This window comes from Nerophis lumbriciformis, linkage group LG32 (genome assembly GCF_033978685.3).
Source record: "Nerophis lumbriciformis linkage group LG32, RoL_Nlum_v2.1, whole genome shotgun sequence".
NCBI lineage: Eukaryota > Metazoa > Chordata > Actinopteri > Syngnathiformes > Syngnathidae > Nerophis > Nerophis lumbriciformis.
This window is the reverse complement of record NC_084579.2, coordinates 21,455,533-21,469,697: the sequence shown is the minus strand read 5'-3', so window position 1 is coordinate 21,469,697 and position 14,165 is coordinate 21,455,533. Positions and strand designations below refer to the sequence as shown.

Genomic DNA, 14,165 nt, shown 5'->3' with positions numbered 1-14,165 from the left:
AAAATCTCACGTACCCCTTGGCATACCTTCAAGTACCCCCACCATTTGAGAACCACTGCCCTAGGGGGTATCCTGACCCGATGCCCAAACTACCTTTTCTGGCTCTTCCCGATGTTTTATTTTTATTTTTATTATTAACAATTTGATTATGACTGACACATATTACATATTTGAAATCAAGGTAAAGTTCATATTTTTTCTTTTTTGCTAGCTTTGCTTTTTTTTGCTTCTTTTTTGACTAGTTCACTTTATGTAAGAACAATTTGTTTAACTGAAGTAATATCCTCCACACTGGACTATTTTGCATTAATTTTAAGGGCGCTGCGGTTCTCAGCAGGATGTAGCACAAATGTTAGTTTTATTTACAAAAATGTATGGTTGTCTTCATTGTATGTTTTTCAATCCAAACAAATCCAATTATTATTAAATATCTAAAATCAAAGATTTGACTGAGACATTTTTTTCTTACAATTCTTATACAGTATAATGACAGCTGGCTATATCCAACTAATCATGGCCTCAAAATCCTCTCCCAACATTAATCTTTAGCAATGGATTCTGTTAGAACATCTACTGGTTACAAATGAACAGACACATAAAGTCTGATAACGTGTATCATGTTCAGCAAAAGGCATTATTAAAGTAATTTTTTGTTTGTTTTTTCAAGAAAACCTGCCAGCGACCACGTTAATGTCACTAAGTTACCATAGTAACTGACTCTAAATTTGACTTTTTTTTTGGAACAGATTTTCCCTCATCTCACATTTTTACATACTCATAGTTTTCACTTAACCTGTTTTCTGGAGTACCCCCTGCTAAAGTTAAAGGCCAGGATGGGTCAAATGCAGAGAGTAATTTCACCACACCTAGTTTGTGTGTGTGACTATCAGTGGTACTTTTTATAGGTAATAATTTAATGTCAAGTTATCATTAAATAGCCCTTATATGTCAAAAGGCATGTTCTTTTCGAATACCTCTATAACTGATAACAGTAGTTCAGCCGGGATATGCTCGTTTTAAAATTAGATTTACAGCCCCAAAATCTTATTGTTTTAATTTTGATGTCCCGCCCTCCACCGTTTGACCAATTAGAAAGTCTGTGAGTGTGTCACGTCCAGGTTGTCAGTTACACACCGCCCTCTTCGTCTAGCTACTGCCACTGGTAAAGTTACTAAACATGTCAGACCTTAATAAATCTAAAAGGCGTCGTTACGATTCTCAACTTATTCATGACAAAGCCAGGAACAAAACAGGGATTTGTATCGGGGATGCCTTTTGAAAGATGGAGACAATTGAAGGCGGAGAAGATTTTTTGAATCTGACGCCAAACTTGGTAATTTCCTCCTTGATAGGTAAGGAAGGTCATTTACGTTTTCTTATTACTTGTAATAAATGGAAATTGACATTTCATATGTAAACTATATTGTCCAATACAGTCTATGATCTTGTCTAACAAAGCTAGTATGTTCATGCAACGAATGCTTAGTGTAATGCTTAGCATGCTAGCCCGGTCAATGACACATCGACATGTAGACTAATGGGGGAAATATATGCCTGTTAGCCTGTATGTCGATGTGTATTCGAACTGACAGGGCGAAATATATTTTTGACAAATAAAACCTATGTGGATATGGGTAGTGTCAGTGCCTATTTCGTTCTCAATATGCTGATACACTGAGGAAATGGCTTCCAACATTAGCACGACTGTCATGGCTATGTGCAACGTATGGAGACAACTAAATCACATGATAATATAATTCCTCATTCGTGTTTGCATATTGTGGACTATATGTACCAAGTTATGTGGCAATCTGAAACGTTTGAAACAGTAGCCTGTCGGCATGCCTTTGGTAAAATGTCTCCTCTTTAGTTTTAGGCGTACAATAGGCGGCTAAGCATGCTCTACTCGTCAGCGTTGGTTGTAGTTTGTTTTAGTCTTTGTTTTCTGATAGTACTGACAATAATCATATGATTGCCATTTGTTGTGATATTGTACGCAGGCATGACATACTTCTTCCTGAAAATAGCCTCATTCTGTGTAAAATGTGTTGGTTAGAGGTTTTTTTTTTTGATAAAATGCTATGCTCTATTCAGGTATTATGGTCCCAGCACCTCAACCCCCTAGTAAGAGGCAGTGGAAGTGATTGGCCGTGATCGCAGTACCATTTCTGGCCAGATTATTACATATGGCTCCTTTTTAAAGTAAAAAAAAAAACTTAGTAGATCATGCAAGTGCATTAATGTTGAAAGCCATTTTTGCTTAATTTGGGATGTATTGTAATCCATTCTTGAACTCACTTATTGATGTCCTCCATTTTTTTGCATAGATACACAAGAGAAATGGCATCATGGTGGATATCGCCATACTTAACTAAAAGGTAATCCTTCAAAATGTACATGATCCTTATTAGATACCATGTTCAACAAACTTTATTTAAAACATATTATTCAGAATTCACAAGATTGAAAAGTTGTCTTTACAGTGGCTATAATGTTCCCATTTTCAAACGTCCAAATACAAACTTTCCATATTTGCCTACTTGTGTGCAGAGACCTCCACCAGGCGAAACGCCTCCATGAACTCGTTGATATCGATGACCCCGTCCTTGTTGAAGTCAATGCTGTGAGCCAAGTCCACCAAGGCCTTGTCACTGATTTCCTTCTTGAGGTGTGAGCTTAACAGTTTCCAGGTTTGACGAAATTCCTCAAGCGAGATTAGACCTGGAAGGGAGAGCAAAGAAGAGGTTGTTAAATGTAGGAACAACAACGAGGAGGGGTGGTTACAAAGAATCTTACATACCTGAGTGGTCGGTATCTATGATCCGGAAGATGGTTTCAAGGTTTGAATGGTTCTTGTACATGGTCTCTAGGATGCTGGTGTCTGAGATCTGTCACAAAAACAAGGACATCCTTTGCTTGTAAACAAACTGATCAAGTGAATAAGAATTGTTTAGGAAGAGACACCTGCAGATGAGGATCTGTGAGTGAAAGCTCCCTTATCCACTGCTGGTAGTCCACCATGCCCTGCTCGGTGATGCTCACAAGCTGAGGACGCAGGACCCTCCAGGGTACACCCAGCTTTAGCACACTCTCTGTGGCACTGGCCCAGTCCCGTGCTGAGATCAACCCTGCCAATGACAAAGAGCTGCTAGTGTGGGATGATGCTGCAACTAGCTGGTATTGAACTAGTGTGCTACTGTTGTTCAGAAGCAAACAGTTTTTGTGCATGATTGCAGTCTAGTACCTGTGTTGTTTGGGTCAAACTCCTGGAAGACACTGGTGAGATCCGACTTATGGACAAACAGTTGTTCCCTCAGAGCTTGTAGGGCCGACCTCTCCGTCCATCCGACACTAACAGGAGACAAGACATTAGTGGATTAAATACAGTAGTTGGTGGTTGAGGATCCGTTTCAAAGACCTGCAGAAATTCCGGACTATTTGGGTAGGAAATGTCAGATTTTTTCTTCTTAAGCACTACTGATGTGTCCTTGAGCAAGGTACTGAATCCCTAACTGCTCAGTTGACTTGACGCTCCGCTTGACACTTGTGACACATCACAAACAGATCACAACTTTTCTCCCTGTCACTCACACACACACACCAGCTGTGATACGACGACTAGACTATATTATTCTTATATTACTTATATTCAGGTCAATATATTATTAGTCCATCAAACCTTTGTCGCAGGGTTAGCTCCCTGCAAGTCTTGCTGGCTTGATACTGAACAAGGTGAGGGTTCAGGTCGGGGCCCATCCGGATGTAGGCTCCTCTGTTGCTGCCTACTTCATAGTAGTTGGAAGCTGAGAATAAAGTAAGCACCTGCATGGAGAGAATGCACCTGTGAACTATGGTCTAAGTCAGGTGTTTACAATCTTTTTCCACTAAAGGCCGCACAATGAAAAATCTTAAGTATGCGGGGGGCCTTTTTGATATATTTATTTTTCAAAAGCCAATACTATATATAGATTTAAAAAAAGAAAAAAAAACACCCTGCATGTCATTTTGCATGATGAATAACGGACAGATAATTATCGCGCCGATGTGAGGAATTACGTCATACCGATAAATTCGGTAAAATTAAAAAATAGTTTGTATAACGATAAAAAAAATAGGCTCAGATTTAGCGATATTACCCGTACTGTGCTGTAGGTGGGTTGCTCCTTTTCTTCTACTTGTGTCGTAAAGTTCCCCTGAGCTCATTAATAACAAACGTGACATTGATCGTTTTGGTACTTTTTACACTGTTTCACAGGAAGGCATTTTGCGTGATGTTTGGCAAACATTTCGCGAGGAAGGGGGAAAAAAAGCATTGCGTACCATCACATCAAACCTTATCAACCACCTGAAATGCATGAAGACAAAGGTGTGCGCAAACTACATTTAAATCTACATTTAAATAGTAGTATAAAATAATAAAATCGGTAACGTTCTTGAAAAGGGGAAAGTTATGTGTATTGGTTTGGGGAAAAAAATACATTGTGCGTGCCTGGTTTTTAAAGTTAAAAGTTAAAGTCCCAACGATACACACACACACACACACACACTAGGTGTGGTACAATGTTATCCTCTGCATTTGACCCATCCCCATGTTCACCCCCTGGGAGGTGAGGAGAGCAGTGAGTAGCAGCGGTGGCTGCGCTTGGGAATCATTTTGGTGATTTAACCCCCAATACCAACCCTTGATGCTGAGTGCCCATCCATCCATCCATTTTCTACCGCTTATTCCCTTTGGGGTCGCGGGGGGCGCTGGAGCCTGATTGTAGCTGAGATGCTGAGTGCCATTTTTCCCATTTGTATAGTCTATGGCGGGGGTCGGCAACCCGCGGCTCTGGAGCCACATGCGGCTCTTTAGCGCCGCCCTAGTGGCTCTCTGGAGCTTTTTCGAAAATGTATGAAAAAAGATGAGGGGAAAAAAATACATTTTTTGTGTTAATATGGTTTCTGAAGGAGGACAAACATGACACAAACCTCCCTAATTGTTATGAAGCACACTGTTTGTATTAAACATGCTTCACTGATTCGAGTATTTGGCGAGCGCCGTTTTGTCCCACTAATTTTGGCGGTCCTTGATCTCACCTTAGTTTGTTTACATGTATAACTTTCTAGGACGTGTTTTATGCCACTTCTTTTTCTGTCTCATTTTGTCCACCAAACTTTTAACGTTGTGCATGGATACATAGAGGTGAGTTTTGTTGATGTTATTGACTTGTGTGGAGTGCTAATCGGGTTTTTTGGTCAGAGCATTACTGCAAGCTAATCGATGCTAACATGCTAGTTAGGCTAGCTATATATACATATTGCATCATTATGCCTCACTGTAGCTATATTTGAGGTCATTTAGTTTCCTTTAAGTCCTCTTAATTCAATTTATATCTCATGACACGCTATCTGTATGTAATATGGCTTTTAATTTTTTTTGCGGCTCCAGACAGATTTGTTTTTGTATTTTTGGTCCAATATGGCTCTTTCAACATTTTGGGTTGCCGACCCCTGGTCTATGGTATGACTCGGCCAGGGTTTGAACTATCGACCTTCCAGTCTCAGGGCGGACACTCTAACCACAAGGCCACTAACCACTTTAGCGTCAACATTTCAACTTCTTTCCCTGTTACTTTACACCTTTTGTAATAATATTTTCAGAATGTGCGGAGGCCTGTTAAAATATTAGCTGCAAACCACACTTTGAAGACGCCGGGTCTAAGAATGGGTAGTTGACTTGCTTTCTTGACACACTCTCACCTTCCTGTCATGGCAGAATTCGTAGCCGTCCTGTTTGCACTCGTGCGAGCGGATGAGAAGCTGCAGGTTGTGTCGTCCCAGAACATCTTCAGTAACATCCGGGCCCCAGCAGCAGCCTCCGCCTCGCACCTCATTAGGGATGCATCCATTCTGAGGAATCGGGTCGCTCCACAGCATGTCCACCACCTGTGTTCGATCCCATTAGTAACGCACTGAACTGCAAACAAGTGGCAAATAGTGGAACTTGTTCTTACTTGTTTCCACTCATGGTCATCGCTCCCTGTGTCCCCGGGGTCAGATGTATTTATGTCTCCATAAGACTGGTCAAAACCGGCATGTCTCCGTCTTTTCTTCAGCTCCCTTTCCACGGAGTAGTGCAATCGGTCGCCCCGAGGAGGATTTTGAAGTGAGCGCCGTGAAATGTTGTGCCTATGAGCTGGACTCGATCTCTCCTGAGTAAGGGAAAATACACGACGTCGACTTTCTGCCGGTTCCTCGTCCCGGTTGTCCTCTGTCGTATGAAACCCTCGCTCTGGAGGCCTCAGGGTCGAGACATACTGGCCAAATTCCAAAAAATTTATGCTTAATAGATCAGGACCTGTTGTTTGCTGATGGGTGTTGGGCTTTCTTACTTTATGTCTGTCCAGTCTGGCTATTACGTTGAGGTCTGTGCAGTCAGAGATCCCTCCATGCACTATGAGCACCTTGTGATCCACTATAGTCGCTAAAGGCAGCCAGCTGAAGATCTTCTGCACAAGCTTTAAGATCTTTTTTCCATGCAACTGCACAACAATCCATAGGACAGTGCTTCAAAAGAAGGCTTTGGTGTACAGAAGAAACGGATCAAGGTAGATGCTGCGTTTTGTCGAAATCTAGTGACAGCGTGGTGTTTACTGTCTTCCTGGTTTGGATCACGACTATGCCAAACCTATCAGGGTGGTTTTCACTTCCTCAGGGACTTAAGCACCATGGGCCAAGGATAAATCTGTTAAATTTTGCACCATTTTTTTTTTTTATCATTGACCTTGTTCGCTACTCCCTTCTTAGTCAGTCTGGCTTATGTACGGTAAATCAGACCTTCACTCGCACACACGCCAGTTAATTCTAAAGACAATACATTCAAGTTGTAGGTCTGGACATTAAGGCCTCCTACCCTACTCTTCAGAAAATGAGCAAAAGTATTACAATCCCCAATCTTGATTTGCGTGAATATTTTAGTGTACAATAGAGCATAAAGCAACAAAATGATAAAGACCTACCCTGTATTTCCCCAGAACTTCTTTGGTGAACCCATATCTGGAAGACCACACACCAAATGACATCGAAGAATGTAATAATAGAAAGACCATAAATAGTACCTTAGATTAACAATGTGGTCCTCGTGGTTCCCCCTGTTCAAATGGACGTTGTTAGGATAGACTAGCTGGAACCCAAACAGAATTAGTAGGATCTCTAACGAGTTCTTCCCCCGGTCCACAAAGTCGCCGTTAAACACGTACGGTTTCTCAGATGAAGGCAAACCATTCTGGGTGTGTAACACTGACGATGTTAGAAAATGGGACAAATTGACCAGATGATTCTTGTACATTGTGCAAAGTACCTTATAGAATATCAGCAGGAGATCTTCCAGATGTCCGTGTAAATCGCCTGTGAATTCATACATTAGAACGCATTCTGATTTTACACAAAGTAAAATTCATCCAGCCATTATCGTGTGGTAGGGGTAGAGGGTTGAGTTTTTTCTTGCCCTGATGTGGGATCTGAGCCGAGGATGTCGTTGTGGCTTGTGCAGCCCTTTGAGACACTCGTGATTTAGGGCTATATTAGTAAACGATTGATTGATAGGGATGTACGGTACTCGTTAAAGTTCCGGAATCTAATATGGATGAGGTAAAAAATTATGTTCTGCTTGCTGTTTTGTGGCAGAGGGATTAAACTGCGGTTGGTTTATCAAAAAACCTCCAGCTAAAATTACCATTACAGCGTCAGAGGCTCCTATCAACAATTAAAACTAACAAACATTTAAAGAAGAGTGTTTTATTTTGCTATGATGAAACATAACAGAAGGCAAATCATTTTGCACTTACCAATTTGAACGAAGTGATGATGATGATAGTTTTGGTCACAATATACTACATTTTTCATCCAGGTTCATCAATGGGTCATTCGTAGGATTACTTCAAAATTACTTGCATATTTCCATATAATCTTATAGAGCAGACCACACAGGTTAAGCAATCCTGGAATTTGTACTTTTTGCCATCTTAAACCTCTGGGGAAATTTGATTTTGATGAACTTCAAAGCCAAGCAGGACATAAAAGCCCTAATTTTTGAAGGGAGTTAAACATTTTTGGATTCATAGATATATTTCTTACTTTTGAACTCCAGTCTTAAACAAAAATTTCAAGCATAATTTTTTTTAATCCCTTTTAAGGCCTTTTGATCAGATAATGTCACAGGTTTAAATAACTGTTGCGCAAATTTATACTAATGAAAACTTGTTGTGAGCAATAGGACTTCAAATTGTTAGAATTAAAAAGAAAAACATTACATGATTGTTTGTTTTTTTTGCTTTGGGGTGAAGTTGCTATTAGAGATTTGATCAAAAAAGTAAAAAAAATGTATCCAAAAGATTTTCATGCCTTTTAAAAAATTGACTTATGTCCTGTTTGGCTTTGGGGTATTATTGTCTTATACCTACCAGTTTATCATACACCTGTAAAAGAATTGGACGGTGACAGTTATGTATTTAACATGAAATAACCCTCCTAAGAAAAACTACGTAATGGACCAACACAACAAAAAGTATGGATAAATTCCGCAAATAATTACTGAAAGAACACAAATCAACCATTGTCCCCTTGGTGTTAAAAACTCCTCACGCGTTTATCTCTAATGACAAAAATATCTCAAAAACTGCTATCTATAGGATATATTAATACATTTTGCCACTTTAAATAAATTAGTATTTTAAAATGATTTCAGACTAATTATACAATATCAATTATTGTGTTAAGTTAAGGGCATTTAAACCCTTTCAACATAGCTCCGCTGTTGTCTTTTTTTCATTCCAAGAACTTAAATAATAAATAACACACACCCAAAGCGACACACACTTAGCACTTTAGTAACAAAGCACACTTAACAAAAAGGATTCCACTAGTTTATATTCGCCCAAATGAGCCCCTATTTTTTTTATTCCGGAACCAGGGTCTTCTACAGTAGACATTTGATTTTGGTCTATATATTTTCTCAGAGTTGCAGGAGCGCTGTGCTGTTTTTAAGAATTTGCTGCAAAAAGATAGCCAAAGATCATCTCTATGATGACAACACTCTAGTCTTTTTAAGAACCTGCTGCAAAAATGTCCACTGGATGTCGCAATACCAATTCCAGTGTAACCCACGTCACACATCACACTGTTTAAAGATGACGCGTCAGCTGACTGTAAGCGCCCTTTGGATTGGCTGCCGCTACTCCAATCAGCGCAGGTGCAAACATTTAGCTGTTCCCGTTGTGGCTGGCGGCAGACTAATGCCGTAGTGACGCACAATACCTTCTTTGATTGTAAATTATCCACTCAACAGATTAAAAAACTAAACTGTAAGATGCGAAGACTTAAGTCAACATGACCATCATCTTTGTAGTTAGAATTCCGGCAGCGCTCGCAATTTCTTGACGGCACGATGCGCACCCTGCACTCCATTGTAAAAATGTGTGTTCCTACATTTGTTGTTTGTTCTATTTTATTTTATGCCTAAATCTACCATGGTCACATTGGTTAAGTTTGTAGTTGTGTTACCTTTAATTCGGCTATTATGGTGTTATTTTGACAATTGTTTTGATTATATTATAATTTTGATATTTGAATGATGCTAAATGAATGTGTTGTGGCAGTTGCAGGTGTCACCAATGCGGCAGTTTGAGGAAACACTCTGTTGCTCTCCGAAACATTTTTAATTGTAACCTGCCCACATGAGAATGCTAAACATGAAGTGCTTTAAGTTTATTGGCTTTGTAAGTACACCGGGACAAAGTCTAAGTTCATTGTGTTCTTCACGGTATTTTGAAACTGCACCAATTTTTCCTTCAGAATTTTAAACTAACTCGGAAGTATTTTGCCAAGAGGATTCTTTGTAATGTGTACGTTTACAAAATGGGCTTGTTATTTTTGGCCGAAGTAAGACAAAAAAAAAACAATGTTGAAGTTGTCTTTATTTTAAAATTATTAAGACATGATTTTACCAATCCGGCCAGAGGCGGAATAGATTTTCCTCCATGCGGCCCCTGAGCTAAAATGAGTTTGATATCCCTGACTTAATGGGTGCCTTGAGGCAAGCCTCAGTTTTGTAAATCACAAGTTATGACCCCAGTGTTCTATGTTTGCTACCAAGGTTAAAATGTCAATGCAAGGGTCGGCTAATGTATGTGCAGAGATCCTCTATACAACAGGAGCACTTAAGTGTTCCTAGGACTTTTCTGCAAAAATGTTTGTCTCTTAAGTTTTGAACTGAACTCGGTTCCTGGGTCGGACTAGCCCTGTTATAGGCTAATTTAAGGAACAGAGATGACTATTTTTAGTTTTTGTCGAGCAGATATGACCTATGACCTCCTAAGAACGAGCATCTATTGCACTGGACATTTATTCTAGTTTTTTGTGTTTATTTCTTTTGTCAAGAGTTTAAAAAATTTGGGGGAAAAATAGCCCTGATATGCAAAACAAGTGTCCACTACAGAGGAGACTACTTCCCAGGAGCATGTTTATTCAAGACAGCCAAAATAGCTGGGAGGAAAAAATATGAATGGCACAAAATGTTCCTGGAATCTCTTGGAGGTTATTAATAGCAACTTCCCTTCATTCATCCTCCTTGAATCAGGAAGTAGCCTTGCTCAAGTAACACACAGATGGACTTTCCATCTCAACATTCCATTCAGCTTCATTTGGCCTTGACTCAGGTCAATCTACAAAACCCAAAACCAGTGAATTGGGCACGTTGTGTAAATCGTAAATAAAAACAGAATACAATGATTTGCAAATCCTTTTCAACTTATATTCAATTGAATAGTCTGTAAAGACAAGTACCCGCAGTCTTTTACTACGAAGCCACGCTGTTGTAACACGTGCAGAATGTGGCTCGGCATTGTCTTGCTGAAATAAGCAGGGGCGTACATGAAAAAGACGTGGCTTGGATGGCAACATTTGTTGCTCCAAAACCTGTATGTACCTTTCAGCATTAATGGTGCCTTCACAGATGTGTAAGTTACCCATGCCTTGGGCACTAATACACCCCCATACCATCACAGATGCTGGCTTTTGAACTTTACGCCTATAACAGTCCGGGTGTTTTTTTTCCTCTTTGGTCCGGAGGACACGACATCCACAGTTTCCAAAAACAATTTGAAATGTGGACTAGTCAGACCACAGAACTTTTTTCCATTTTGCATCAGTCCATCTTAGATGAGCTCAGGCCCAGCGAAGCTGGCGGCGTTTCTGGGTGTTGTTGATAAATGGCTTTCGCTATGCATAGCTGAGTTTTAACTTGCACTTAAGATGTAGCGACAAACTGTAGTTACTGACAGTGGTTTTCTGAAGTGTTCCTGAGCTCATGTGGTGATATCCTTTACACACTGATGTCTGTTTTTGATGCAGTACAACCTGAGGGATCGAAAGTCACGGGCATTCAATGTTACGTGCAGTGATTTCTCCAGATTCTCTGAACCCTTTGATGATATTACGAACCGTAGATGGTGGAATCCCTAAATTCCTCGCAATAACTCGTTGAGAAATGTTGTTCTTAAATTGTTTGACAATTTGCTCACGCATTTTTTGTTCACAAAGTGGTGACCCTCGCTCCATCCTTGTTTGTGAATGACTGAGCATTTCATGGAAGCTGCTTTTATACCCAATCATGGTGCCCACCTGTTCCCAATAAGCCAGTTCACCTGTGGGATGTTCCAAATAAGCATTTGGTGAGCATTCCTCAACTTTCTCAGTCTTTTTTGCCACTTCTGCCAGCTTTTTTGAAACATGTTTCAGCCATCAAATTCCAAATGAGTGAATATTTGCAAAATAACAAAGTTTACCAGTTCGAATGTTAAGTATTCTGTCTTTGCAGTCTATTGAATTGAATATAGGTTGAAAAGGATTTGCAAATCATTGTATTCTGTTTTTATTTACCATTTACACAACATGCCAACTTCACTGGTTTTGTAGTTGCTAATGTGACGCTTGGGGCAACGTACCGCATATGGTTATCTCCTTAGTATGGCAGACGGAGACCTTGTTGATATTTGGTAGAGTTTGCAACAGTTTCCAAGTCTCCCCAAGAAGCTGTAGAACATAGCGAGCATGGAGCTGCTACTGGTGGGAGGAAAGACGGTCAAACCATGGAATATGTGAGGTTTTTGGTGTCTTTGTTCGTGCCTACTTGTTTGTGCTTGAAGGCCTCCACCAGCTTGGACACGCCGCAGAAGGTCATTGGGAAGGTTGGCCGAGGTCCCGCGTAGCTGTCCGGCACCTCGATACTCTTGTAGCAAAAGTAGCACTCCCATTCTGTGTCACGGCCGATTTCGTTCCCATGGAAGATATGCGATATTAAGTTTCCTGAATCGAACGTCAGACAACAAGAGCGGTATTGTAAGAGAAAGTTACATTTGTGTTGAGATAAGCATGCCGCAATCATCCGAGGTCTTACGCTCACTGCTGGCGGGGGTGAGGTGGTCCATCAGGAAGCCAAAAAAATTGTACAGCTGCAAGGCCAAAAGACAATGGGAAGGTTTAGTGAAGTATCTGTGACATCACTCTTAGACTGGAAGCCATCGCTGGTGTATTGCTTCAGCTAAAGCGTGTTGGATTTTGACTAATGAAGGCCAACCATTCAAGTTTTATTTGAATAAGGATGAGATTCAATGCAACATCTGTATCAAAGTTTCGTCCTTTACAAAGATCATCTCACTACTACAGCAAAGTACCACAATAATAAATAGAGATGTCCGATAATATCGCCCTGCGTTAAATGGTTAAAATGTTATATCGGAAATTATCGGTATCGTTTTTTTTTATTATCGGTATCGGTATTATTATTATTTTTTTTTTATTAAATCAATGTAAAAAATACAAGATACACTTACAATTAGTGCACCAACCCAAAAAACCTCCCTCCCCCATTTACACTCATTCACACAAAAGGGTTGTTTCTTTCTGTTATTAATATTCTGGTTCTTACATTATATATAAATATACAGTATATCAATACAGTCTGCAAGGGATACTGTCCGTAAGCACACATTAGCACATGTGCGTGCTGCTGGTCCACTAATAGTACTAACCTTTAACAGTTAATGTTACTCATTTTCATTAATTACTAGTTTCTATGTACCGTATTTTTCGGACTATAAGTCGCAGTTTTTTTCTTTCCAGTGCGACTTATGTATGTTTTCTTCCTTCTTTATTATGCATTTTCGGCAGGTGCGACTTATACTCCGGTGCGACTTATACTCCGAAAAATACGGTAACTGTTTTTATATTGTTTTACTTTCTTTTTTATTCAAGAAAATGTTTTTAATTTATGTATCTTATTTTATTTTATTAATTAAAAAAAAAGTACCTTATCTTCACCATACCTGGTTGTCCAAATTAGGCATAATAATGTGTTAATTCCACGACTGTATATATCGGTTGATTTCGGTATCGGTTGATATCGGTATCGGTAATTAAAGAGTTGGACAATATCGGAATATCCGATATCGGCAAAAAGCCATTATCGGACATCCCTAATAATAAATATTGCAAAATCAAAAATATGCATGAATGTAAACCAAAACTGTATTGGATAGGAATTGGACTAAAATTATTTGATCATCGACTATACAGAAAATAAACAATCATTCCGTTAAATACTTTGACTTTAAATGTGTTTATTAAGTTGTATACATTTCAGATGGGATGGAAAGTGGAGTGCTGAAAAATGTAAATTTACATCAAAATAATGATTCTTATTATTCCGATTTAAAATCCATTTGTGATTTTTAAAAGTTGATTAAAATTAGTTTTTTTAAGCATCCATTTTTAAAAATGTTTTTTAGGCCATCACCACACTAACTTGCTGCACGTATATGTCGTACGTCAACAGCTGGAAGGAGCTTTTTTAATCTCTTTTGAAAAGGTTTTATTACCATTTTTAAACCAAATAATACAACACCCAAAACCAATGAAGTTGGCACGTTGTGTAAATGGTAAATAAAAACATAATACAATGATTTGCAAATCCTTTTCAACCTATATTCAATTGAATAGACTGCAAAGACAAGCTACTTAACATTCGAACTGGTAAACTTTGTTATTTTTTGCAAATATTAGCTCATTTGGAATTTGATGCCTGAAACATTTTTCAAAAAAGCTGGCACAAGTGCCAAAAAAGACTG

At 39.3% G+C, this 14,165-nt stretch overlaps 1 protein-coding gene across 4 annotated transcripts in view; it reads right to left on the bottom strand.

The window, feature by feature from the left end:
- Nucleotides 1-2,424: 2,424 nt before the first annotated feature.
- The window catches only part of LOC133574602 (serine/threonine-protein phosphatase with EF-hands 2-like), a 13,866-nt gene continuing 2,125 nt past the window's right edge, over nucleotides 2,425-14,165 (bottom strand). The window contains exons 2-14 of one of the 4 annotated variants that reach the window (XM_061926783.2): nucleotides 12,437-12,491; nucleotides 12,170-12,345; nucleotides 11,985-12,099; nucleotides 7,343-7,389; nucleotides 7,101-7,267; nucleotides 7,002-7,038; nucleotides 5,997-6,524; nucleotides 5,743-5,928; nucleotides 3,680-3,822; nucleotides 3,245-3,351; nucleotides 2,965-3,128; nucleotides 2,801-2,888; nucleotides 2,425-2,721 (exon numbers count right to left, since the gene is read on the bottom strand). In XM_061926783.2, coding sequence (XP_061782767.1) covers nucleotides 2,537-2,721; nucleotides 2,801-2,888; nucleotides 2,965-3,128; nucleotides 3,245-3,351; nucleotides 3,680-3,822; nucleotides 5,743-5,928; nucleotides 5,997-6,524; nucleotides 7,002-7,038; nucleotides 7,101-7,267; nucleotides 7,343-7,389; nucleotides 11,985-12,099; nucleotides 12,170-12,345; nucleotides 12,437-12,491 — 1,998 coding nt within the window. In that variant the 3' untranslated portion in view covers nucleotides 2,425-2,536. Of the gene's footprint in view, nucleotides 2,722-2,800; nucleotides 2,889-2,964; nucleotides 3,129-3,244; nucleotides 3,352-3,679; nucleotides 3,823-5,742; nucleotides 5,929-5,996; nucleotides 6,525-7,001; nucleotides 7,039-7,100; nucleotides 7,390-11,984; nucleotides 12,103-12,169; nucleotides 12,346-12,436; nucleotides 12,492-14,165 lie in introns of those variants that run through there. The other 3 variants (XM_072912045.1, XM_072912044.1, XM_061926784.1) reach the window with 3 other exon arrangements.